Consider the following 24161-nt stretch of genomic DNA (forward strand, 5'->3'; position numbering starts at 1 on the left):
GGTTTCTGTTTCTGTTTCTGTTTCGGTCTCGGATTTGGCTTGATGCTGCGAAAGTTAGAACTCTGAATTCAGTTGCATCGTAGACGTCGCGACGGCAGCACACGCGTCGCTCCCCCACAGAGAAAACTCTGAGCAGCACATATTCTAGTTGTAGAATCACGCCGAGAACGCAGCAGATATAGAACGCAGATCTGTGAAATCGCTCACTAAAACCAACCAAAAACAAAACAAAAACAAACGCGGCACTCGCAGCACTCGCAGCGCATCGCGTACAAAAATCCCAGTGTTTTTCCCCATGTTCGAATGATAAAAAACCCAAGGCCCTTTGCCCAAATGGCCGCCACACGTGTGTGCTCTATAAGAAACAAATAACGCCAAGACCGAAGTCAGAAGAACCAACCAACCCGGCCAACTAACCAAGCAAACTAACTATCCGCAATCCGCATCTAAGCAAGAGCAAGTGTTTACAACAAGCATTCCAAATGTTGTCCTGTCTGGCGCCGTCGTCTTCACGTTTCGGCCAAGAGGATACCATCATTCAGCAGAGCATGCCCTCCACCTCCCCCTTCGCCATGCAGTGTAAGTGATCAGAACGCGGATTCGGGGGCACAGATCATAGATCTCGGATGACTCATCCGCCTGCCGCCTCCATTATCAACTATTATCAGCACTCGAACTTTGCCAAACCGATTCGCGCGCCAAGTCTCGATCTCAGTCTCAATCTCAGTCTCGATCTCAATCTCAGTAGTAGCATCGATTGAAAGAGCCACATGCAAGCTTAGCAGTTTCCCAGAAACTCCGCCATCTTGGGCGTATGTGTGGTCTCCACCTCAGGGCATCCAGAATGAGAAGCTGTAGGAAAACAAACTCGTGAGCGGCGAGTAAGGATCGCAGCAGGGCTCGAATTACCTACTCCTACGCAGAGAACGTCAGTTCTTTGGATTCTCTAAGGGAGAGCGGACTCGACAAAGTTTGCCCGATCAGCACACTGCGAGAAAACTGGGTCACTTTGGGCGACTGCCTTTCAGAACTTAAAGAACTGGTGAACTATATTCACAGTCATTTCAGAGTTTCAGATAAGAGGTAGCCAGCTATTCAAGTCCATTTCCATGAGCCTTAGCTATTAAGTGGTTTTGATAGTTATACATTTTTTTAAATAGTACCTTAAACCTGCATATCGTTCGATTTCGTATATATCTCAGCCACATCACGCTGTTCACGCATGAAAGACGGCCAGTCGATCTTGAATGATGGCCATAGCCACAGCCATAGCCATATCCACCTCTCTGTTCCACCCACTGGCAGCGCCGACCAATTGCAGCCACATCTCAATTTGATTTGTTGGCACCGCCGAAACAGCACCGCCGCCGCCTTGCCAGTAATCTCCACCCACCGGGAACCAGGTAGCTGGTAGCTACCCCTGAGCAGGAAAACCGCATGCGCAGGTTGAAAAGCAGCAGACAGGTAACTTGGCCAACATGTTGAAGAACCTGTTTTATGGCCATATTGCTCCTGGTCGCTTGCCACTTTGCCACTCTGTTTATCGAGTGTAAACAAAGCATTAAACTGTCAGTGGGCAGAGCTCATCGGTTGGAATGGAAGGTGTGAAACAGAGGAGGCCGAAATTAATTGAAAACGCTTAGCGATCGAATTGGGGGATGGCGCAAGTTTTCCACTTTCCACTTGCCACTCTCCACTTTCCGCGGGGGAACGCCCACGATTCTGGCGATGCTCCACACTGACAATTGATAAGCCAGCTAAGGAGACGGATTAATTGCACATGTTTGTTTGGTGGAAACAGGGGCAGCCACACCGCAGCCATAAATTATAATTTATGGCTATTTAAGCAGCTCCGTTCGCTGTGGGCGGAACTAAAAGCCCTCGAACACGTTCGTTTGGCTAATCGATCAGTCCGCTGGGCTGGGCACACAGGTTGGCCCACATATCTCCGATCTCTACGAGATCGTATACTTTCCGGTTGTTGTTTTCCGTTTCTTTCCTGGCCAAATCGAGTCGCTTGATGGCGCTGGGCAGCTGCGGCTGCGATGGATATTAATCGCCGGCTACATACGAAATGCTGTTCTCTGGGCTTTTGGAAAAGCCGGGGGAAAACGCCAGCCAGCCAGCTAGCAAGCCAGACAGCTAGCCAAGTTGTACTAATTTTCCGGCAGCTCGGCGTGTGTTGTGTAGCATTTCGAAATGGCTCCAAAATGCCGTAAATCAAACATTTCGCCCTGGCGAAAACCTGTCGCCTGTTATCACCTCGACTACGCCCCCTTTGCTAAATATACTCTACACTCTATACTATATACTAAATACCCTATATATTAATCTCTCGTCTCGTGGCCACTAAATCAGCGCTAATTTCCCTTCCCATTTTCACGCATCAAAGCCGTTTGCAATCGAATCTAGATAGAATCAAACTTGTATCTGACATTTGCATCTTCGAACTAGGGAATACCTAGTGTTCCAGCATTTCTCCTGCACTAAGATTGCGTCCTGTCTAATTAATCATTTGGGCTGCTGTCAGTGGATGTCAGTTTTATATGCTGGTGCTGTCGGTGCTGCCATTTATAACTCCTGGTCTCATGGCGTCTCCTGGTGTCCTGGTCTCCTGGCTCATCCTGCATCTTTCAGCGCGCACAGGACCTTCCCCCGCCAGCTGGTAATCGAAATTAAACAAACTTGGCCCCAAACTATCTGGCAACTGGCATGCAAAGATGATTAATTTTGCCGATGCCTATCTCAAGTGGAGCTACAGACTTTGCTCCGACTTTGCCCAAAACAAACAGACTGTGTCTTTAAATTGCAATTGAGCCGAGCTACAGAGCAAAAAAAAAGATACGAAGCGAAAGCAGATCCACAACAAACACAAAAGGACAATAAATCAATGAGGGAAAAGTCCTCTTTGATATCCTGCTGCAGATTCCCTTTATGCCGTGTTCAACCTGCCGCAGCTTTGGGCAAATTATTTGCCACATTTTACATTTTACTTTTATTTCATTTTGGCATTTTGGCCAAAAAGTAAATTGTTTGCCAATATTTTTTGCTGCTCGCTTTTTGCCGCCGTCGTGCACACAATTGAAACAAAGATAACTTTGAAACAGTTGTAAAGTGAAAATTGCACGGAATGCGCAGCCCTTGCCTCCTTGCGAATATATTTTTTCTTATTTATTTAATGCCCGCCGCGCTCCACAAGACAACAATTCCCGTGCTACTTCCCCCCCAAAAAAAAAGTGCCAAAAAATCGGCGCAAACAAAAGGGTACTCCCAACCCCCATAGACCCCCTTTGCCCCCCTGAAAAAAAGGTGTTGCCAAAGGGCAGGCAAAATTGCAGCGCCAAAAAGGAGGCTCTAAAAAAAGGAGTGAAAAGGAGTGAGCAGGCACAATTTAACATGTAAACGATTTTGGTTAACGGGTGGTGCTAGGCACTGAGAAAACCCGTAGTGAAAAACCCGTGGAAAAGTCAGGAGAATCGACGAGGGGAAGGGAGTGCGGGGTGGGCGGACAGAGGAGCACTTCCCTTCTGATTGGCGTTCAATTGCAATAAATTTCGCACAATTGCACAATAATTGTTAAAAGTTTTAAATAAACAAAAATAGTCAACAGCTCTATTGTGGTAGCGCCAGCTGAAAAAGTTTCAATTGCACTCGATGGGCTTTATTTCGGAGTTTTTTACCGAGGCCATACAATTTATACACGATTCGAGAAGCGAGTGAATATCAATTAGCCAAGTTAAGCCCAACTTTGGTTGTACTTTCTGAATTAAGGAAGTTCGTTTCAGATGGCTGCAGCTTCAGTATTCCGCTTGGAATTATCAGTTTGGTATTCACTTGTGAGACATACAAGTTTTTTAGTATATTTATTACTAATGCAAAAATTCTCATTAACTATTCTAAGAATATAATCGTTAAAGTTTCTTAGAATTTTGAAAAAAAGTTTGTGTGTAATTCAAATGTTTGACACAATATTTCATCTAATTAAAGTGACACTTTGTTTTTTTTAACAAAAAATCATTTGAACATTCGCTTGACTCAACTTCCTTTGAGAAGTAAGATGACAAAGTAACTCATGGATGGCCGCGCATTCCTGCCACAATTTCCCGGGCTTCTTTTCCACCTCTGCGGCATATTTCCCTAATTGCTTTCGGCTCGCCAACGCACTGCAACTCCAATTTCAGAACGTAGAACGTTGAACGTAGAACGTAGAACGCCCACACCACGACATCACACGCGTTTCTGCATATTTTTTCAAGGTAAATCGCAGAAATAGTTCGCCCCGGGACACATATGTTTCCCTATCCTCCAGATAGGCCTCCCGTATGCATATATATGTATATATATATATATGTATGTACATACATATGTACGTATGTATGTACAGGCGGGGGAAAAAAAGGACAGGGACACGAACACGGACACGGCTCGCTTGGCTATTAAAATTTCACACTCAGCAAAGCAAAATGCTACAAATAAAATAAACGTGGCAGCAGCAACTAGCAACGTGCAACGTGCAACATGCAGCAAGCAGCACGCAGCAGCATCAGCTTGCTGAACAAACAAATAAAGCAAAGGGCAGAAAGGAGAACTCTATTTATAGGCGATCGTCTGGCTCCGAATCTGCACCTTTGCATTTGCCACTTGAAGGGGCACAACGTGGCCACCTTTGTGCCCATTCGAAAGTGGAGAGTAGACCAGGGCAAAGGTGCGACACTGAAAGAAAATACTTTAAGTACTCCAAAGTCACATTTACAAAAGAGTGATTTATGGATAGAGTAACTTTAATCAGTTTGAGTTGAAACAGTAGGCAGTTCCTATAGTTTGCAGCTTGCATTGCTAATTGTTTTCAGTGCAGCGATCTGTAGGTAGGCAAGCCCTCGAAAGGGCATTCCAAATTTAGAGCGATTATCGGGACAACTCCTCCATATGCCGCTCACATGTGTGCGGTGCTCAATGCCGATTGCCACTTGAGATCGGACTTGGACCCTCCTGGAATTCCGATTCGAGACGGGCTGCGTTCTCAACTCTCGATTTCGCCCATAAATATTCGCACGTCTGAAACGCGACGATGGAAAACAAGTGAGCCGTAAACCTTCCCACAGGTTTTCATTTACAAATTAATTGCCACTGTCTGATAGTGTCGTTTTTCCCCTATCATAACATAACATTTTTTTGTTTTTTTTTTGTTTTTCCACTGGCAATTAGCTAGCTCTGTACTAAGTGGTTTTGCACTCGCTCTCATTTGCAGGCAATTTATATCATAAATATGCTAACCACGTTCATTGACTGCAAATGAGCGCAGGCCCGGAGGTCTGTTTATAATTAAGTGCTAGAATTTATGTTTATTTGCATTAAATATCATCGAACCCCTCTGCGCCAGCGGGCGCCACCTGTCGTCCATTTGTCTGCAACTGCGTCAGCAATCGCTAAACAATTTTCCGGGGCCCCAAAGAATTTCCCTCACCTGTCGGCGAAAGCCTCCGAAAATTGTCGTGACAATCGCCTGTCAGTGAAATATTAAAAAACACTTTGACCGCCCCAGCGGGCAGCGGGGGAAAAGCTGTGGAAAGTCAGGTGGAAAATGTGTGGGGAAAATAAAATAAATGATTCGATGAAAATGTAGAATTTTCAAAAGCGTAGCAAAGGCGCAGGAGAAATAAATAAATTTGCATTAGCCGAGCTTAGTCGAAATATGTCTGGCTAATAAAAGTTGGCAATAAAAAGAGCACATAAAATTAGTGGGTGTATCTCGGGTGTCCACGCTGCAGATACAAATGTATCTTTTCTCGGTTATTTTGCCATTGATTTACGCCGCCTGCCCATCTACGTATTATTTATAATATTCGGACCTCCCCCACATCCGTTTATCTAACCTATTTTCGTATCTTATGCTCCGCGCGTGTTTTCCACCAATTTTCCACAGGTGAACTTAAAAAAAAAATAACAGAATCCGAATCCGAATCGCCAGCAAACACTTGACATCGTTCCAGAAGATTTCCCCTCGGCCAGCTTTTGATTGTTGGCGTTTTTGTTTGGCTTTTTGCTTTTTGTTTTTGGCAAACGTGAGGCCGCCAATAAATTGGCCCAGAAATCCCCACATCGCAAACGGCCTAAAAAATAAAAAACATAATGCTCCAATCAACATTTTGGCAACAGTCAAAGCAGGAGATTCGTGGCCTTTATTTTCATATCTTAAACTTTGTAGAAAGTATTTTAACAATGCTATAGTATAAGGTGCAAAACTTTCCTTAAAATCTTTCCCATAAAGTTGAGGTTAAAATGTAGGATTAAAAATACCTTGTTCTTTGAAGAATTCAAATGCCTGGCGCCCTGCCCTCCGATTTCGCCGCCCCACACCTAGCACTATCAATCAACTTCAATTGGTTCGCGTTAGGCGCAGAATAGTTAAGGAAAAAATAAACCGAAAGATGAGACCAAACCTATAGAAATACACGAAAAACACACGAGTTGCGTTCCGCAGAAACAAATACAAGAAATTCCGTTTCACTTCGTTTTCGGTTGCGCACAAATTGAAATTAATTTGCGGGACACTTTCAATATTTCAGTGGCGTTTCGAGGAGCGGAAAATATGAAATAAAAGTGTAAAACCGATTGCGTTAATAATTCCTCGGTTATGAACAATTGATTGGGCTAAATGAGCTGGTGACACACTTGTTGAGCTCCACGTTTTCCCCACGAGCGCATTTTTCTTTTCTTTGGCACCATCACATTATGCTGATGAAACACAATGTTGGGCCATAAAAAAGTGTTGTCGTTTTACAACTTTCAATAAAAATGTCATTAGGCGAACCAGGCGTTATAAATTCTTGGACTCAAAATTATAAGCTCTCTGTATACACAGCATATAGTCCAATGATATGGATCTACGTGTGTCAGCTGTTGTCCTATAATCACTCTTAATGGCTTCTAAAGTGAGAAGGTGGGAGGCATGCAACTATATATACCAATATAGCGATGAAGCATTATCATCACCGGTTTTAATTCTTTTTTGATCGGAGCCCGCATCGAAATCAATTAAGATTGCAACTATTGAAAGTGAAAACGTGCAATGAACTTTCGTAGATTGCGCTTGATTGAGCCGACAGCCCTCAGATACAGATACTTCTGGCAGAAAGGTGGCGATAAAACAGGGTTCATTCATTCACTGCCCGCCCGTATGTGAGTATCAGGCATCTCAGTATTCGAGTATTCGAGTATCTGAGTATCTGTCTTCGTCTGCCGCCAGTTAATTGGCTTAAATTAAGGTAGCGATCAAATGGCAATGGGAACAAAGACTCGCTCTGTTGTGCCCCCCATACACTCTATAGGAAAAACAAACAGAAGAACCAAACAACCAAGGAACCAACGAACAGAAACTCCATCTTGTGAAGTATTCCACCTTCTCAGATACAGATACAAATACAGATGCAGATACAAAGTTTCACAGCGAGAGCGAGAGGGCAATTGAGTGACCCTCGGGGGAACAAAGCAACAGCAATCTTCTGGGACCGCGTCTTGTCTCTCTCTCTAGCCCACAGAGCCCGTCTCTTTCTACTCTTCGCCATGGCTGAACGCTTTTTTCAACTGATTAAGTCAACTCTTCTCTCTCAAGTGTGCGTGCGTTCTTCAGTTCTTCCACTTCTTTTCTCCGCTTCTTTAGCCCGTTTCTGTTTCTGTTTCGGTTTCTGTTTTCTTTTCTGCTCTTTTTCAGTTCCTTTTCTTTCTTTTCTTTATGGTTTCTGTGGCGGATTGAAAGAAACCATGAGATCATCGCCTCTCCGGATTTCAGTCTTGCGTGAAGGCCTGCGAAGTTGATTTGCCACGAAATTAAGTCTTGTATACACAGAAAAAAGAGTTCCAATCAACAATATAGATCCAAAACTATACATTCTCTTAGATACTTCAAAGTTCTTCTAGTAACCTAGTGGTTTGATATAACTTCTTTTTCCATCATCATATGTGAGTAAGCCCCGCATTTCTCTCTGTGCACTCTGCAGCACCTCCTCACACTCCATACTTCCCCTTACCATTTGGTTTTCGAGTCCCCTTTTGCATGTTTTATGGTTCTTAAACGATCTGGCAGTTAATTTGTTTTCCTCCCCTCATTACTCCGCAGTTCCCTCGCTGGCATCCACCTTGCTGCACCACAACCAGTCGCCGAAGCACAGCAATCCGGGCTCCAGTGGGATCCAGAATGCCCATCCCAACCAGCCAGGTGCCGCCGCCGATGCCTTCCTGGTCAAGTGCACCCAGTGCCACAAGCGATTCACCGAGTATCAGGTAAGATTTGCTTAGTAATAAGTAATACTTTATAAAAAAAAACAACACAACACGATTAGAACTTAACATTTGGGGTTTTTGGTGGGGATTTCTTTGTTTTGGCGATTAAAGAGTAATTAAATAAGTTTAGTGAGTGCGATTAAAAGCGGGAAACATGAAGTGATTGTGATGATGAATTCAAACATGGCCCAGCTTTTTGACCAAGATAAGCAGCGTCTTATTCGTGATTTAAATTATGGGTTTTTTGATACAAATCAAATATATATTATATATAGAAATAAATGCAAATCCCATTTATTCATTTCCGCAGTCCCTCAGCGAGCACATCGCCAGCGAGCATCCCCACGACAAGCTGAACTGCGGAGCTGCCCAGCCGGAAAGCGATGCCGAGGACGAGCAGAGCAACATGAGCGGCGGCAGCAGCAGGCGGTACGCCAAGTCGCCGCTGGCCAGCAACAGCAACAACAACAGCAGCACCGCCAACGCCAATGCCAATAGCAGCAGTAACCAGTCCATGAACAACAACAGCGAGCTGGCCAAGAACCACAACAACAACGCCAACAAAATGTCGCCCATGTGCTCACCCGGCTCCCTCACACCCGGCGACCTCTTCGCCCAGCTCCAGCACCCGCCGCCCCAGCTGCCGCCCCACCTGCACGCCCAGTTCATGGCCGCCGCCGCCATGGCCATGCAGTCCGCCCGCACCGCCAGCTCGCCCAGCCAACTGCAGCAGCATCAGCATCAGCATCAGCAGCAGCAACTGCAGCAGCAGCAGCAGCAGCATCAACAGCAACAGCAGCAGCATCAGATGGCCATGCAGCAACTGCTGCCGCCGCAACTGCCGGGCAGCAACAGCAGCGTGGGCAGCAACTCCGCCTACGACCTGGACCTCAGCGCCCCCCGCTCCACCTCCAGTCCGGGCTCCACCACCGGCGACCTGAGCGGCGCCTACCCCTGCATGCAGTGCACCGCTTCCTTCGGCACCCGCGACCAACTGGAGCAGCACGAGCAGCTCCACTCGCCCTGCGGCCCGGCGGCGGTCAGCAATGTCTCTCAGGTGAGTTGGATGCACAGCCATCTGAAGGAAGAATCCATTCAGAAACTGTCCCGCCTTGAAAAGATCTACGTGAGCTGGGTTCTTTGGGGAAAAACATAACTATTTCAAGCATTGAGATATCGTATTGATTTCCATACGGAAAGTTTCCAAGAAGAGTTAGTAGTACATATATCTAATAACATTTAAAGATTTATACAGTACACTCACATTTTGCAATCACAACTTCTTTACGCAAATATTTGCCAGCAGTGATAACAGCTTTGAGTCAGTCACCGATGTCAAAAGTAATGTTTCAGTTCAAAAACCCCTGGCAGCCAGTGACTAAACCTGCGGAATGCAGTGGGAGGATCGCAATTCCTGGAAGCCCCGATAAGAGGAGTCACTTGTTCTTATCCCACGGCACTCACAGGCTTACGTGTTGGATGTTGGATGGTTGCTCATGCGTACTGGGAATCAGAGAGTTCCAACTTGGAAGGGAGGGAGGCAGGGAGTAGGAGGAGCTGGGGGCACTTGATCTTTGAACACATCACGGCGTGGCAAGACTGAACACACAATGCGTGGGCTTTGTTCGCGGCTAACGGGAAATGAGCCAACCGATAACGGTACAACGGGAGCGCGGTGCCAAGTACGGCATCCATCCAATCAAATCAAATCCCAACCTTATGCACATTTCCTGTTGACAAATCGTCAAAAAAAAACCAAACCGGCAACGCAATTGCTAAAGATATATAGGTTCGAAAAACAACGCGATAGTGTTGCTCACTTGGAATTAAGTTGACTTAAGGTCAGCACGATAGGTTTTCTCGCAGTGCACGCCGCAGGCATTGGCACTTTTAAAGACGAGAAGTGAGAAGTTCGAGAAACGCGCCTCAATGTTATCGTCTACTGAATACCGCCATTCGACTTTTGTTTTATCGGCAACAACAGGGGCAACAACAACAGCCAACGATGGCATAGTAAACTATGATAAGGGGCATAAAAATAAAACGTAGGCGTTCACCGGACCGAAGGAGAAAATAGTAAAAACCAAATTCCCCATTCGCCAATGGCGGCGACGTAGAAAAAACAATTGGGGGTGTTATCAGAAGGGGGCATAAAAAGTGTGTGTGTTGTGTGTGTAGAAAAATGGGGGAAGACTGTCAGTCATAACTCCCAATTGTGCAGTTGTTGTTGTTTTTTTTCTGTTCTTTCTAAGGCCTCTGTGATAAGGCATTGAAATGAATGTTGTTGCCTCTGGCAAGTGGAACCTGATAACACCTAACCGCACGACCCCGCCCACTGGCTTTCTTTCCTGTCCTGCGTCGCCATCTTGGCCTTATGTGGCACACGAGTTGTAAAAAGAAAATACCCAGGCCTGCCTCGCACGTCACACACGCGATAAGGAGAAAGTGGAGACGGGTCAGGGGTCACAGGGAGAGGAGCAGAGGCACTGGTTCACCTTGGAGCTACCCAACGGCTATTAAAGCCACATAAATTATAATTTTGTTGCACTCCCCAATACAGCAGACAGACTTTCCCCCGCCTCTGCTGGTCATAAATTCATATGGCTAGTTTGTTGTTGTTTTTCGTGTATATGATGCTTTTTTTTCGGGGGGGGCTGTATCTTTTACCTTCCCCTTGTGGGCGAGAAAGCAGCACAAGTGAAATGAAAAAGTTTGACACCAGCCCGAAAAAATACGAGATGAGATTTCAGGTTTTTGATGCACACAGTGGGGCAAAGTTGCACTATCTGGCTAGATAATTATATCTTAATAGTAAAGCATAGTAGGCATACCCAAATATATTCCATTATTTTAGTTGTAGATTTTCGAAGAATTTCTTATACCTTTTCATGTTTAAGTGCTTAAAACCCACTGTGCAGTCTCCCTTCTTTTGCTTTTTTGGTGCCTTTCACGACTACTGGCCGTTATTAATATTTACCTAAGCCGCGCTGATTGCCAGCCTGGCAAAAAGCTAATAAAGTTGGCCAACTCCGCAGCTGAAGAGCAGCTTTATGAGTTGCAACTCCGCCTTTATGCCGCTTTTTACCACCCCCCGCCGAGTTGCCCACTTGGGTTGCATATAATTTACGGCTTCGTTAATGACATTTAAACATTTAAACACATGCGAAAAGGCCAAAATGGCAACAGCCACATTGACACATGGCCAAGTGTGCAAACTATGCGAACAAACCAATTATAATTGATGTGGCACATTGCATTTATTTAATATTGTTGGCCATTGGCTTTTACACGTGTTCGCCGTATTAAATTATTATGTGTGAAAACAATTAATTATGCGGCAAACAAAAACAGTTCCAGAAATAACAATAATGCCGCCTCTCTTGCCCCTTTTTCCCACTTTGACAGTGAGACAAATGGCTCATTATGGAAATCAGGCTGTCGACTCACAAAAGTAGGCAACGATTTTATTGAAAAGGCATTAAAGCACAGTGAACAAGGGGCGGAGTGGGGGGTATCAATCCAACATTGTTGATGCAACATTTCAACATTTGTTTTTAAGGTCAACATCATTAACTGGGGAGGGGGCAGAGGGGCAGACGGCCGAGCAAATGGCAGGCCATAAATTACGGGCGAAAAAAGCAGAGGTCCTGGCCAACTTTCAGCAGAAAAAGTGCAGCAATTAAATATTTGCTTAACTGCAAACGCACATGGCTGCAACTTTTTGGCCACAACTCATTTGGTGGGTTGGCTTGCTGCTCGCTGCTTTCCGCTTCCGGTTTGCCACCTTTTTGGCCGCTACAAACTGGGGCAGGGCGCAGACAATTCAAATTGAAAAATTATATGCACTTTAGGTGTAGTCCTGCGAGTCCTGCCATTGCTGCCACTGCTGCCAGTCCACACATTCACATTGGGTCGTCGTCTTTGCGGCGCCGCTTGACGAACGGAGCGAGTGAAAAATTAATAGCAATTTATTTGGCTCAACCCTTTATTTGCTACTCTGCCCACTTTTAAATGTATTTTTATGCTGTACTGCTCTGCGAACACCGTAAGGTCAAAGGTTGGCTGCCGTTAAAAGTTTCAGAATTATACGCAATTAAAGCAGACAAATTAAAAAACTTTTAAACACAGCGAGCCAAGCGATTTATAGTCAGTGGCTTTTAAATGCTATAATTAGTTGCAAAGGATATTTACATTGGTTTATAATCTCGCTCTACACGCTTACAAATCATTTCAATGCATTTTAGTTTTTTGTAAATGACTCTAATTGGAGCATCTCCATTTCCACTTCAGCTTCTCAAGTGAAAACCTCTGTGCTAAGATCATTTTTTATGCTTCCCATTCCCCTGAAAAGATCATCATCATCATCATCATCATCATCTTGGGGAGTTCCTGTTTCCTCAAGGATATTCCCTGGTTTTCCCCAGACTTTTCACCTGCCTATTTCCACATGTCAGACGCTCGCCTGCAATTTAAACTTCTTGCTCAGTTCTTTCTTTTATTTTTAAGTTACTCCTGAGATTTATATCAACTTTCACCGCGAGGGCCATAAATTATGTGACTCCGCTTGTGGCGCAGTTTCTCACATACTCACATGGAAATTCCTCCGACGATTTTCCCCCGACTTTTCAGTTTTCAGTTTTCCTCGCTGCAAGTCCCGTGGGTTTTTTCACTTGTGACGTTTATTGTGCGGTTGTTACTTGATATGTTTAATGAGAAATGCTCTGCGGCGCAGGGAGAGTGGGAATTTCAAAGTCGAGGGGGTAAAAGAACACGCAATGATATGATACTACGGCACTTGACATTTCATTGGGCAGTCTGATTGTGAGAAGAGATTGCACTTGAAGACGACGCCTGAGAAAGTCACAGCACAAGTTTCAAATTGCACTATCAAATGGTACTAGTTCTAGAAGTTCTTGAAAGGGTTGGCACATTAGACAAACACTCAGAACTCTTGTTAAATGCTCTTGAAGAGTGAATATAAACCTAGATTAGCACAGCGTTTTTCATAGGAACAAATAGTACTACTATTTCCAGCTAAAAGTGATAGCTGTTGCTGAAAGCCACACTGAGAAAAGAAATTAGCGCAGCAACTGGTGGCCCAGAAAATCACATTTTTCCACGACACGTTTCGTTAATTTCCCAAGACAGTGGCTTTTATCAAGAGTGATAAATTTAATTTATACCGCGGCGGCGCCTAATTTATGTTTTCCTAATACGCAACTAATTTCGCAGCTCTCTCTGCTCGCTGGCGGTGAAATCAGGGCGTCCTCATCATTGAGAAAAACGTTTTATTTATAAACAATTAAATTTGATTTGTCGCTGCGTTGGCGAATGAAAATCGAAAACGAAACACAGACAGCAGCAGAAACAGAAATTTCGGCCTCCGACTGAACTCGAGATGATTTATGGAAAATTAATAATTTTAAATCCCAGCGCTGGCTGCATATGCTATATAGTATATATATAGTATATATGTATGGATTTGTCGTCTGCACAAAGCGCGTGAAATGGCCATAAAATATTGAGAAATGCGGCAGCAAAGTGACCGCAATGGCTAAAAGTATTTCCCTGTTAACTGCGCGGGCTTGTTAATCAATTTCCCAATGGACTTAATGCAGCGATGATCGCGCCGAGGAAAGTTAATGAACCCGCCCATACGCAGCAATACGTAACGGCATCACTCATTGTTACTCGGCAAAAAACAATAAATTAACCAATCTGAAATCCGCGCTCTACCTCCGCATTATCAGGTTTTCCCGCGATAACCCCCGCTGACCTCCGATGATTCCACGAGGTACTACAATTAGTTCGCTCTCTCTGTCTTCCCAGAAAGGTACGTCAATGGCCCGACTTGGGGTTTCATTCATTTGAAATGCCTAATCAGTCGTAGTCGTAGTCCACATACTGTATACTGTTTAGTATGTACGATTTTCTTGCGGGGCAGCAGCTGGTAGGGCGATAAGCCTGAAATTGGGTCGCGTATTTCGCTATAAAGCAGTTAGAGATCAGACACCATTATGTTCATCGTATTTTTCACTCGAGTCTCTCCTTCTCATCGTTTCATCTTTCATCTTTTTGCGCTAAACATTTCTTTGTGGCGTCGTTAATATTATTATTCTTTTTTTTTCTATTTGGCTGACCTCAAAAGAATCTCATAGAATTAAACAAAAACAGAAGCAGCAACTTTGAGCTTGTCGCATTTTGTTATTTTTGTTTACGCATTTCGTCAGGCGACAGGTGCGCTTCTATATCTATCGGATACCATATAGACGACCGCATACAGCGCGTTCCAAAACTTTAGGGCTTTGGTGCTACTTTTCTAAAGAAAACAATGTGCCTAGCACTTAATTGGTCCTTTGAGCCGGATCAATTTATATTCTATATCCTATGCTTATTCCATGAGCTTTTCTCCCAGCATCCTTAGATTTTCGATCTCCAACGTACCCATACATAGTATTCCCCCACCTCGACGACATCGTTTGGTATTTTGTCAACTTGTTTGCTTGCCTTTGGGCTTTGACACTTTGAAAGCCGAACGAGCTCCCTTTGGACGATCATCTTTTACGGCCAATTATGCGCGCTATTATGGCCAAATTCCCATGTCACTCAGTGCATGAGGCATTTTTCAGCCAGCAATCGTGAAATACGTTCACAAATTAGCTTTCTGTCTGCGCCGCGACATTATCTTAGCGTGACTCGTTCGTTTGATTTGTCTATTGGTGGGTCCAAACACAGGCGCCCACCTACGTTGCGTTATAATTATAGCCAAAAGGCCTGTCGCCCGCAATTAACCAGGCTAAAATGCAACTGCTGGACCATCCGCACACTGTGCCCACTACAATTACGCTTGACGAGCGCTTTGAAGAGTGGCGGAGTGCCACTGCGTGTGGTCGCTAGTTTTCGCTCGATTTTTGGGCATTTCATACTGATAAGTTGCTGATAAGTAGCCAGCCACCCGCTGTTTTCGAAATACTTGTAATATTCATCTTTGCACTCACCTGATCGAGGTTATCTGCAAGGAGAAGAGATAGAGAGGGGTTAGTAATTGTTTTGGTCGCCTAATCCGCTTCACGGCCCTGATCCGCTCGGCGTTTCGATTGTTTACGAACACACGCGCCTCTACGAAATCGATTGATAGTGATAATTTGCGCTTATCAGCTCTAAAACTAAAACTTAAACCCCCGGGTTGATAGTTCAAACGCGTACTTAAGGTGAGCAGTGAAAGTACACTTAAGTACTGAAACTACAACCCCTTTTTCTTCAAATGTCTATAGTATACATCGTTTTTCCGCGTGTAGCCAGCCCCTCAGATGAAATTCAGATGAAATTTAATTAATTAAGCAGCTAGCAACATGTGGAAAAGAAGGGGCGATCGGAGCGGACGTGTACGCACGTGTGCGTGGCTTATCGACACTAAAGCCACAGAGGTTAGACTGTACCTTGAACACTCGAGTGGTTTTGGCTTCCATTTCCATGTGCGCGGCCCATTCGCTTAGTGGAATCAATCAATTTTCAACTTTGGCTCGAGTGGCTCCCCTGAAAAACACTTGAGTCATGCACACACTCTGTCCATCCGTCCATCAGTCCATCAGTCCGTCAGTCCATCAGTAGTTAACATCGGGGGCGGGCATCTTCATGGGGCTTTGTTAAAGGTAGCTTCAATTGGCATTTCCGGCCATCACAAATATAATAATAACAAACTGTAACAACAAAAGCGCATAAGAAGAATCCGGCTGACGCATCGCAAATGGAACTTACCTTTTGTAAACGTGTGCAGCACACCCATAAGCACATGCAAGGTATACAGTAGTATCTGTGTATGCAGTATCTGTGTGAGTGGCGTATCTCACGGCTGCCATTTTCATTTCCATTTCGTTAGCGCTGCGCCTCGCTCGCTTTACATTTAATTGATAACGCCGACGACAACAAAGCGCGTCCATTGTGAGCTGCTCTTGCGGTTTAATGTCCGCTCAGGGAGGTGTGTACAGTGGAAACCCGATAGCTGGATACCTCTTTTTATATTTAAAAGACTAATTACTGAAAAGAAAAGAGGTTACATTTCAGTGAATTCATTCGTATTAAGCATTTATGAATGTATTTATTACTCGTGACTATCTTTCTTCACAGCCAGTTACCACTGTACAGTTTCTAGGTTTTGGGTTCCATGGTTTCTGATTGTGATTTCTAGGTAGGCGTTATTGCTGTTTACAGTCGAACAACCTGATTAAGTGAGTGCGTGCGAGCGGGATGCAGATAGCCCGACTCCATGCGGAGAGATAACGGGTTCTGAACTGCGCTTGTGTGCGTGTGCATGTATGAGTGCGTTTGTGCGCGTGAGTGAGCCAACAGGTGGCCATTTTATACTATATCTGTTTATCGCACTCACTCACCTGACAAACGAATGGCCGCATGAAAATGGTACTTTTCGTGGAAAATGAGAATCGGATTGGGATTGGGGTTGGGGGTGACGTCACAGGTAAAACAACAAGCGGAAACGGAAACTGTTAGTGCTGTCGAAACGAGAGGAGACGGGGAAAAGCATTTTCCGTTCACTTTTTACCATCAGCAGCAGAACAAACAAATTAGAAGTCCCGCGCTATAAATGTACATATGTACATATTATTATTTTTCCCAACACGCTTAAAACAATAAACACCGTGTCACGTTAACGAACAAACTAATTACAATACATATTAATAGTATTCTCGGAGTGATCTCATCCCGAGTGGTAAATTGGTTACGAGTTGATGTTGATGCTAATGACTAATGGCGCAATGTGCGTTAATTGAAGCTCATGAGTAACCGTAACCCCAATCAGAGACAAAGTCCAAAACAGTACAGTGGAACTTCACTTTAGATGTCTTCTTCAGCACGAACTAAAAGAATTATAATTTACATATGCACATATGTATGTATGTATTTATATGAAAGCTTTAAACATATTAACTTATTCCTAGAATCGTATTTATACTTAATTCCGATTACGATCCGGAATATCATGCATTTTGCACTAATAATAACTGGAAAACGCTGGAAGCGAAGGTGAAACGGCAATAAATGGAAAGTTCAACGGCTGAACAGTAAACAACACACACACACATAAACACACGAACGCACACGATAGAACGTGGAAGGGGGACAACAACACGTGTTGCCATCTGTCCGCCAAAGTACCGCAAATCTTTCAACGCGGCCGCTAAGTGGAAAAGTGGAAGACGCCGGGAAGTCGGGAAAGCGGGAAAAGCGGCGCTGCACTTTCGTTTTCCTTTCCACTCCCATTTCCATTTCCACCTTTAAGCATTTGATGCGTTCAATTTGTTGCCAAACAAATCAAAGCACAAACAAAAACGCTCCCCGAAAAACCGAAAATTTGATTAGCATCAGCTGTTGAAACATTTTGATGTTTTTGTGATGCTCAACCCGCTGCACTTTTGTTTATTCCTGGGCCCTTCTTGTCTTGATTTGTTTTTTGTGTCGCAATTTTCCAATTGAAGTGGAATTTTTATTGGAAGGCAGCCCCCACCCCCACAGCTGAGCGCAGCTTTTGTTTTTGTTTCAATTTTGTTTCTGTTTCTTATTCTTATTCTTCTTTTTTTTGTGGAGTGACAACCTACCTTCGCTGGAAATGGCGCCGTCTCTGTCGCGCACACCGCGGTCTTTTTCGTCGCCTTCTTCATTTTACTCTTCGCGTTCGTTCGTGCTGTGCGCGTTACGCTTTTTCTACATTTTCATTGCAGCGTTTAATTGAAGTTTCGGCGTATTTTCATACGAAAACGTTTGCACAATTCACTAAATATCACAAAAACAAAAACAAAACAAAAAAACACACAAAACATCCACTTTTACGACTCAGAAACACACAAGCAGCAAAAAATGGCCCGTTTTCCGCGGTCGCTTTTGATTTGGCCCGCTTTTTTGTGGTCGCGTCGCTCGCCTTGAAACAAATTAGAAAGCCATTAAATTTAAAACAAATAAATACGCTTGTTGTTTTAAACAGTTTTTATTACCTGTGCGTTGGTGTTTCGTTCCCCCCCGCCCCCCTATTTTCCGCGCAATTCCGCCCCAAAACTCCGAAATCCGAAATCCAGCAACAATGTCGGCGGCCACCTGCCTACTGGCTTCTTCCTCTTCTTCGTTCGAGAAGGTAACCGGGAAGGGACAACGAAAGATCGTAGAATGGGAGAGAGAGATGCGTGGGCAGCGAAAGCTGTGAACTAGAGATGGCACTTTCGAATAGCCAACTATCGGCGTTGAAAACTTTATTTCAAATATTTTGAAATTCAACCCACTTCACAAGTTCCTTGAAATAGATGCCCTAATACTTAGCAAAGCAATGAAAATAGTACTGAGTATAGCCAATTTTACACCCACTATAATGCTACATGTCCTATCTTTTACTTGCAGACCTGCCGCATCTGCCACAAGGCCTTCGCGAACGTGTACCGCCTGCAGAGGCACATGATCAGCCACGACGAGAGCGCCCTGCTGCGGAAGTTCAAGTGCAAGGAGTGCGACAAGGCCTTCAAGTTTAAGCACCACCTCAAGGAGCACGTGAGGATCCATTCCGGCGAGAAGCCCTTCGGATGCGACAACTGCGGCAAGCGCTTCTCGCACTCCGGCAGCTTCTCCTCCCACATGACCTCCAAGAAGTGCATCAGCATGGGCCTGAAGCTGAACAACAACCGCGCTCTGCTGAAGCGCCTGGAGAAGAGCCCCGGATCCGCATCCTCCGCATCGCGGCGATCGCCATCTGAGCACGGCAAGGGCAAGCTGCCGGAGCAGCCGTCGCTGCCGGGACTGCCACATCCCATGAGCTACTTCGCCAGCGATGCCCAGGTGCAGGGTGGAAGTGCGGCACCCACGCCCTTCCAGCCATTCCATCCCAACTACATGAACGCCGCCCTGCTGGCCTTTCCCCACAACTTCATGGCCGCCGCGGCTGGCCTGGATCCTCGGGTGCATCCCTACAGCATCCAGAGGCTGCTGCAACTCTCGGCCGCCGGTCAGCAGCAGCGCGAGGAGGAGCGAGAGGAGCAGCAGAAGCAGCAGCAGCAGCAGGAGGAGGAGGAGACTCCCGATGAGCCCAAGCTGGTCATGGATATCGAGGAGTCGGAGGCCAAGGAAAGAGCACCCACGCCAGAGGCCGCCGAAGAAGCCACTCCCATCAAGCGGGAGCAGAGCAGGGAAGCCTCTCCCGCTCCAGACAGCTACCTCTCCTCCTCGCAAGCGATCAAGCAGGAGCAGGAGCCCCTGAACGCAGCAGAGGAACGGCAAACTCCTGTGGAAGAGCACGCGCCCGTGGAGCAAGCCGCCGATCTGCGCTGCAGTCGCTGCTCCAAACAGTTCAACCATCCCACTGAGTTGGTGCAGCACGAGAAGGTGCTTTGCGGCCTGATCAAGGAGGAGCTGGAGCAGCACTTCCAGCAGCAACAGGCCACGTCCTTCGTCTTGGCCTCCGCCAGCGAAGAGGATGAGGAGGACGAGGAGATGGACGTGGAGGAGGAGCCCCGCCAGGAGAGTGGCGAACGGAAAGTGCGAGTGCGAACGGCCATCAATGAGGAGCAGCAGCAGCAGCTAAAGCAGCACTACTCCCTGAACTCCCGACCCAGCAGGGATGAGTTCCGCATGATTGCAGCCCGCCTGCAGCTGGATCCTCGAGTGGTTCAGGTGTGGTTCCAGAACAATCGCTCCCGTGAGCGCAAAATGCAGAGTTTCCAGAACAATCAGGCCACAGTCCCGTCGGCGGCGGCCAATGACTCACAGACATCGCTAACCCGAGAGGATCAACCGCTGGACTTGTCCGTGAAGCGAGATCCCCTCACGCCCAAGAGTGAGAGCTCGCCGCCCTACATAGCTCCACAGTCGGCAGATGCCCTGAATCCCGAGGCCATCAATCTCAGCAGGAAGTTCTCCACATCCGCATCGATGTCGCCGGCCTCAATTTCACCGTCATCCGCGGCAGCGCTCTACTTTGGCGCTGCCCCGCCGCCTTCGCCACCAAATAGCCAACTGGATTCCACTCCGCGAAGTGGCCAGGCCTTTCCGGGACTACCGCCATACATGCTGCCCATGCCGCTGCCCATGGAGGCGCTGTTCAAGATGCGCCCGGGCGGCGACTTCGCCTCCAACCATCCCCTGATGAACAGTATTAAGCTGCCCGACTACCGCGGCACCAGCCTGAGTCCCGGCGGTTCGGAGAAGCGTTCGTGGCGCGACGACGACTCGCGCATCTCCCACGAGGATGAGTTCGGCGCCGGCGTCCTGATGCCACCGAAACCCCGCAGGAGCAAGGCCGAGACCCACGGCCACGCTGGCGATCCCGATCTGCCCTACGTGTGCGATCAGTGCGACAAGGCCTTCGCCAAGCAGAGTTCCCTGGCGCGCCACAAATACGAGCATTCCGGTGGGTAAACCAAAGTTCTCTAATCATAGATTGATTACTAACTGTACGATTTGCATCTTCATTAACAGGTCAACGACCCTACCAGTGCATGGACTGCCCGAAGGCCTTCAAGCACAAGCACCACCTCACGGAGCACAAGCGTCTGCACAGCGGCGAGAAGCCCTTTCAGTGCTCCAAGTGCCTGAAGCGCTTCTCGCACTCGGGCAGCTACAGCCAGCACATGAACCACCGGTATTCCTACTGCAAGCCCTACAGGGAATAGGTAAGCGACACCTCAGTGCCGCCCACCTGCCAACCAGGAGCCAATCCCCTACCGCCGCCCACGACGGCCAGCAATCGGGGCCGTCGTCGCGTTCCGGTTGCGGCGGGAAATGCCCAGTACCCGCCGCACCATCAGCATCCCCACCATCCGCATCTGGCGGCCATGGCTGCCTTCCAGCAGCAGCAGCAGCATCAGCAACAGCATCACAGGCTCTCCTGGAATGGAGCTGGAGTGATGCTGCCACCGCCATCCAGCCAGCAGACACATCGTCCGCCGGCTCCGCATCCACATCCGCCTCCACTGCTTTCTGGCTCCGGGTTTGGCCAGCCAGCGGCGGCGCAGTTCTTTCACCACCATGCGGGACTGCTGCCTCCGCCGCCGCCGCCGCCACCGCCACAGACCACGCCCACGTCCGCGCCCGCCTTCGACTTCTTCAATGCCAAAATGTTTCAGAATTGAGCTGCGAAAGCCAAGCAAGCCACGCAAATGCAAAGCCAGCACTTATAGGCTGTACTTAAGAAACAGAAACGAACAGAACGGAAAATCTCAAAATGTGCAGGAACACACTGAAAACAAAGAAACACCCCAAATGCACCAAAATGCACCTTAGACACAGTCAAGAGTCAGAAAAGCAAGAGAGAAATATTTTTTATAGCCATATAGCCAGGGAAATTTGAGAAGAAGCCGTAGTTGAAAACCTTTCGTTTGAGCGAATTTATTATTTTTACAATGTTGCAACCACTTCGTTCTTAGTATTTTATTAGTTTACCTTACCGCCTAAGTTCGAGCTCTGTGGCTGAATCATTTTGTTTGGCCACGCCCACTCGCTTAAAGATATCGTTTTATCTATTTTTTTACGCCTTAATGTTTTAGCTCTTAGCTTTTTTAGCTCTTTAGTTCTTTAGTTTAGTTTGAGGAGCTGGAGAGAGACCAGTACCAAGTGCTGCAGAATACTCAGAACTCGATCGCTAAGAGGCCAACACTCCTAGATGGAATGGCATGGCATGAATGTATATTTTCTACGATTACGTATTCTTTTAAGCTGTAACTTTTAGTTCACTTTTTCGGTTAAGCCAGGCTCGAAGGGAATTTTCCACCCACAATCTCCGGACCAACAGAAAATCAAAAGCAAATGCAAATGCAAAAAGTAAATGAAAATGTAAACGAATGAAAATACAAGCAGACAATACCGATACAAAACCAGATACAAAAGTATTAAGCAGCGAAACTGTATTAAAGCCACCCCATTGTAAAGTCCACGCCCACACCGCCCCCAACCGCCTCCAACCGCCCACATTTCGTATGTAGTTTATGTTGAATGGAAAACCCACCGCTTGCCGCGCGTTTCAAGCTCTCTCTTACTTAAGGAAAAACCAAGAAAAGTCCCCAGTCGCCAGTCGTTCTCGAACTACGCTTTAAATTTCCCCCCGAAATCGCGAAATGAGCACAACACCTACAAGATCATTCCATTTGGCCAGAGCCGCGCCCACACGAAAGGTGCACGTCATGCATTTAAGGCCTCCGGCTGCCGCTTGCCACTCGACAACCCAATAAATCTAAATCTAAATCTACATCTAAATTTAAATCTAATGCTAAACTAAACTAATTAATGCTAACTAATGTTTAAAAGAACACTTAATTTGGCCTTATTACAGATTATTTAACGATTAAAAGCGTTTCAGAATATTCATATAAAAACTAGCATGTAAAACGAAAAGAAAGAAAGATCATTTGGAAAAGTCTCGCGAAATCTATTAGCAAAATGCCATGTGCGTACTAAATGCAAAAAAATCGAAAAAGAAATAAGTAAAATTTAAAGGAAAAAGAAAGCAACTATCGTAATGTTTGCCATGACAATAAATTTATGACTAAATAATTGATAATGCTTCGATTGCTAGCCGAAAGTCAAAGTTCAATTCAAATTCAAATCGTTTCTCACTCAGTCCCAAACTATAATTAATAAATTAATAATTAGTTCACACAACACAACAAACAAAAGGTTTCCAGAACAACGAACATTTCTTTTTGATGTTTCACTTGTCCAAGGAATTTTCGCCCATGATTTTCTTGCTTTTCCAGAAGAACTCACAAAAAAATGCATTTAATACTTAATTAGTTTTTATATTCTTGTATTTTAATGAGGCAGAGAGAGAGAGAGGAGTATATTAAATATGTGTACATACATATATTTTTTGTAAATTATTTCGCAAGAACAACAAAAGCTAGAGAATCCAAAACCAAATGCAAAAGCAAACAAACGCAAACTGTTATACTCGAGTTGGAATACTTCAGATTTCAAATACAGCCAGCACACGTTAGCATAAATTTAACAATAATTACTATTACAAGCGTAAATACTTAGCCTAGTTAAAAAAGAAAAAAACAAAACGAAAAACCCCTTAACAACAACAAAATGTTAACTTAAACACTAAAAGAAATCGAAACTTACTTTTAAGCGCAAATGCAAATACTATGTGGTTTGTGATGGATATTTGCACTCTAGGGCCTTATATGAAATACACACTACACTACATAACACTCACGTACATAAACAATTGTTAGTTATTTAAATACGCTACACACCCACCCCCCACCTCCCTTTTTCCAATCCCCCCCGCCCCTCCAAGAAGCTCTCTGTTAAAGTTGTTCGCCCCACTCTATGTGTAAATATGCGGAGCAGGAAGTGCAGCACACTTGTATTATTTGTTTTATTTGTAACGTATGTCCAACAATAGCGATCCCTAAGTTAAGCACCTCGTTGAAACGGCATCAAATGTTCATTTTATTGCTCGTAAAGAGAACACCAAACAAAAATAAAAAAAATTAAAAGAAAAAACAGCGCCAAACATCCGAAAGAAGTAAGCGAAAATATTGAGAGACGAATGGAAGCGATTCAAGTAACTTATATTTCAAATATTACGCATAAATGTATTTTAATCAAATTAAGCCACGTGGATAAAAACGCATTCATATAAATGAATAAAACAATTTTGTCTTGATAAATTTACAAACAATTATTATAATTATTAAATTTACAATGTGAAAATAATAAAAAAATTATTAAAATTTAAGCGCAGCTCTTTCTTATTTGCGGGTGTTTGTGGGGGAAAGGAAATCCTAATATGCAAATGAAGTACATTGAAATTCTAAACAAGAATTGCGAGTTCAGACAAGTTTAAAAAGCGCGCCTTTTAGAGCGCAGTCTGTAATCGATTA

General features: G+C 45.3%; 1 protein-coding gene across 3 annotated transcripts; it reads left to right on the forward strand.

Annotated features, from left to right (window-relative positions):
• The first annotated feature begins 62 nt into the window (after window positions 1-62).
• Window positions 63-24016, forward strand: LOC120452916 (zinc finger protein 1). Of its 3 annotated transcripts, XM_039637379.2 has the most exons (5): window positions 63-579; window positions 8117-8280; window positions 8591-9337; window positions 18685-20683; window positions 20752-24016. In XM_039637379.2, exons 1-5 carry the CDS (start codon window positions 483-485, stop codon window positions 20943-20945), a joined length of 3201 nt encoding a protein of 1066 aa, XP_039493313.1. In that variant the 5' UTR covers window positions 63-482; the 3' UTR covers window positions 20946-24016. The 3 variants fall into 3 exon arrangements, with proteins under 3 accessions (XP_039493313.1, XP_039493314.1, XP_039493315.1); XM_039637380.2 differs by lacking the exons at window positions 63-579; window positions 8117-8280; window positions 8591-9337 and adding an exon at window positions 17897-18424; XM_039637381.2 differs by lacking the exons at window positions 63-579; window positions 8117-8280; window positions 8591-9337 and adding an exon at window positions 18465-18622.
• The last annotated feature ends 145 nt before the right edge of the window (window positions 24017-24161 follow it).

This window comes from Drosophila santomea, chromosome 3R (assembly GCF_016746245.2).
Source record: "Drosophila santomea strain STO CAGO 1482 chromosome 3R, Prin_Dsan_1.1, whole genome shotgun sequence".
NCBI lineage: Eukaryota > Metazoa > Arthropoda > Insecta > Diptera > Drosophilidae > Drosophila > Drosophila santomea.

Bases quoted from the DNA above. Each gene is read 5' to 3' on its own strand.
- LOC120452916 (XM_039637379.2), top strand. From the start codon at position 483: ATGTTGTCCTGTCTGGCGCCGTCGTCTTCACGTTTCGGCCAAGAGGAT. The intron at 8,281-8,590 runs GTAAGATTTGCT...TCATTTCCGCAG, and splicing joins AGCGATTCACCGAGTATCAG to TCCCTCAGCGAGCACATCGC. The intron at 20,684-20,751 runs GTGGGTAAACCA...CTTCATTAACAG, and splicing joins CCACAAATACGAGCATTCCG to GTCAACGACCCTACCAGTGC.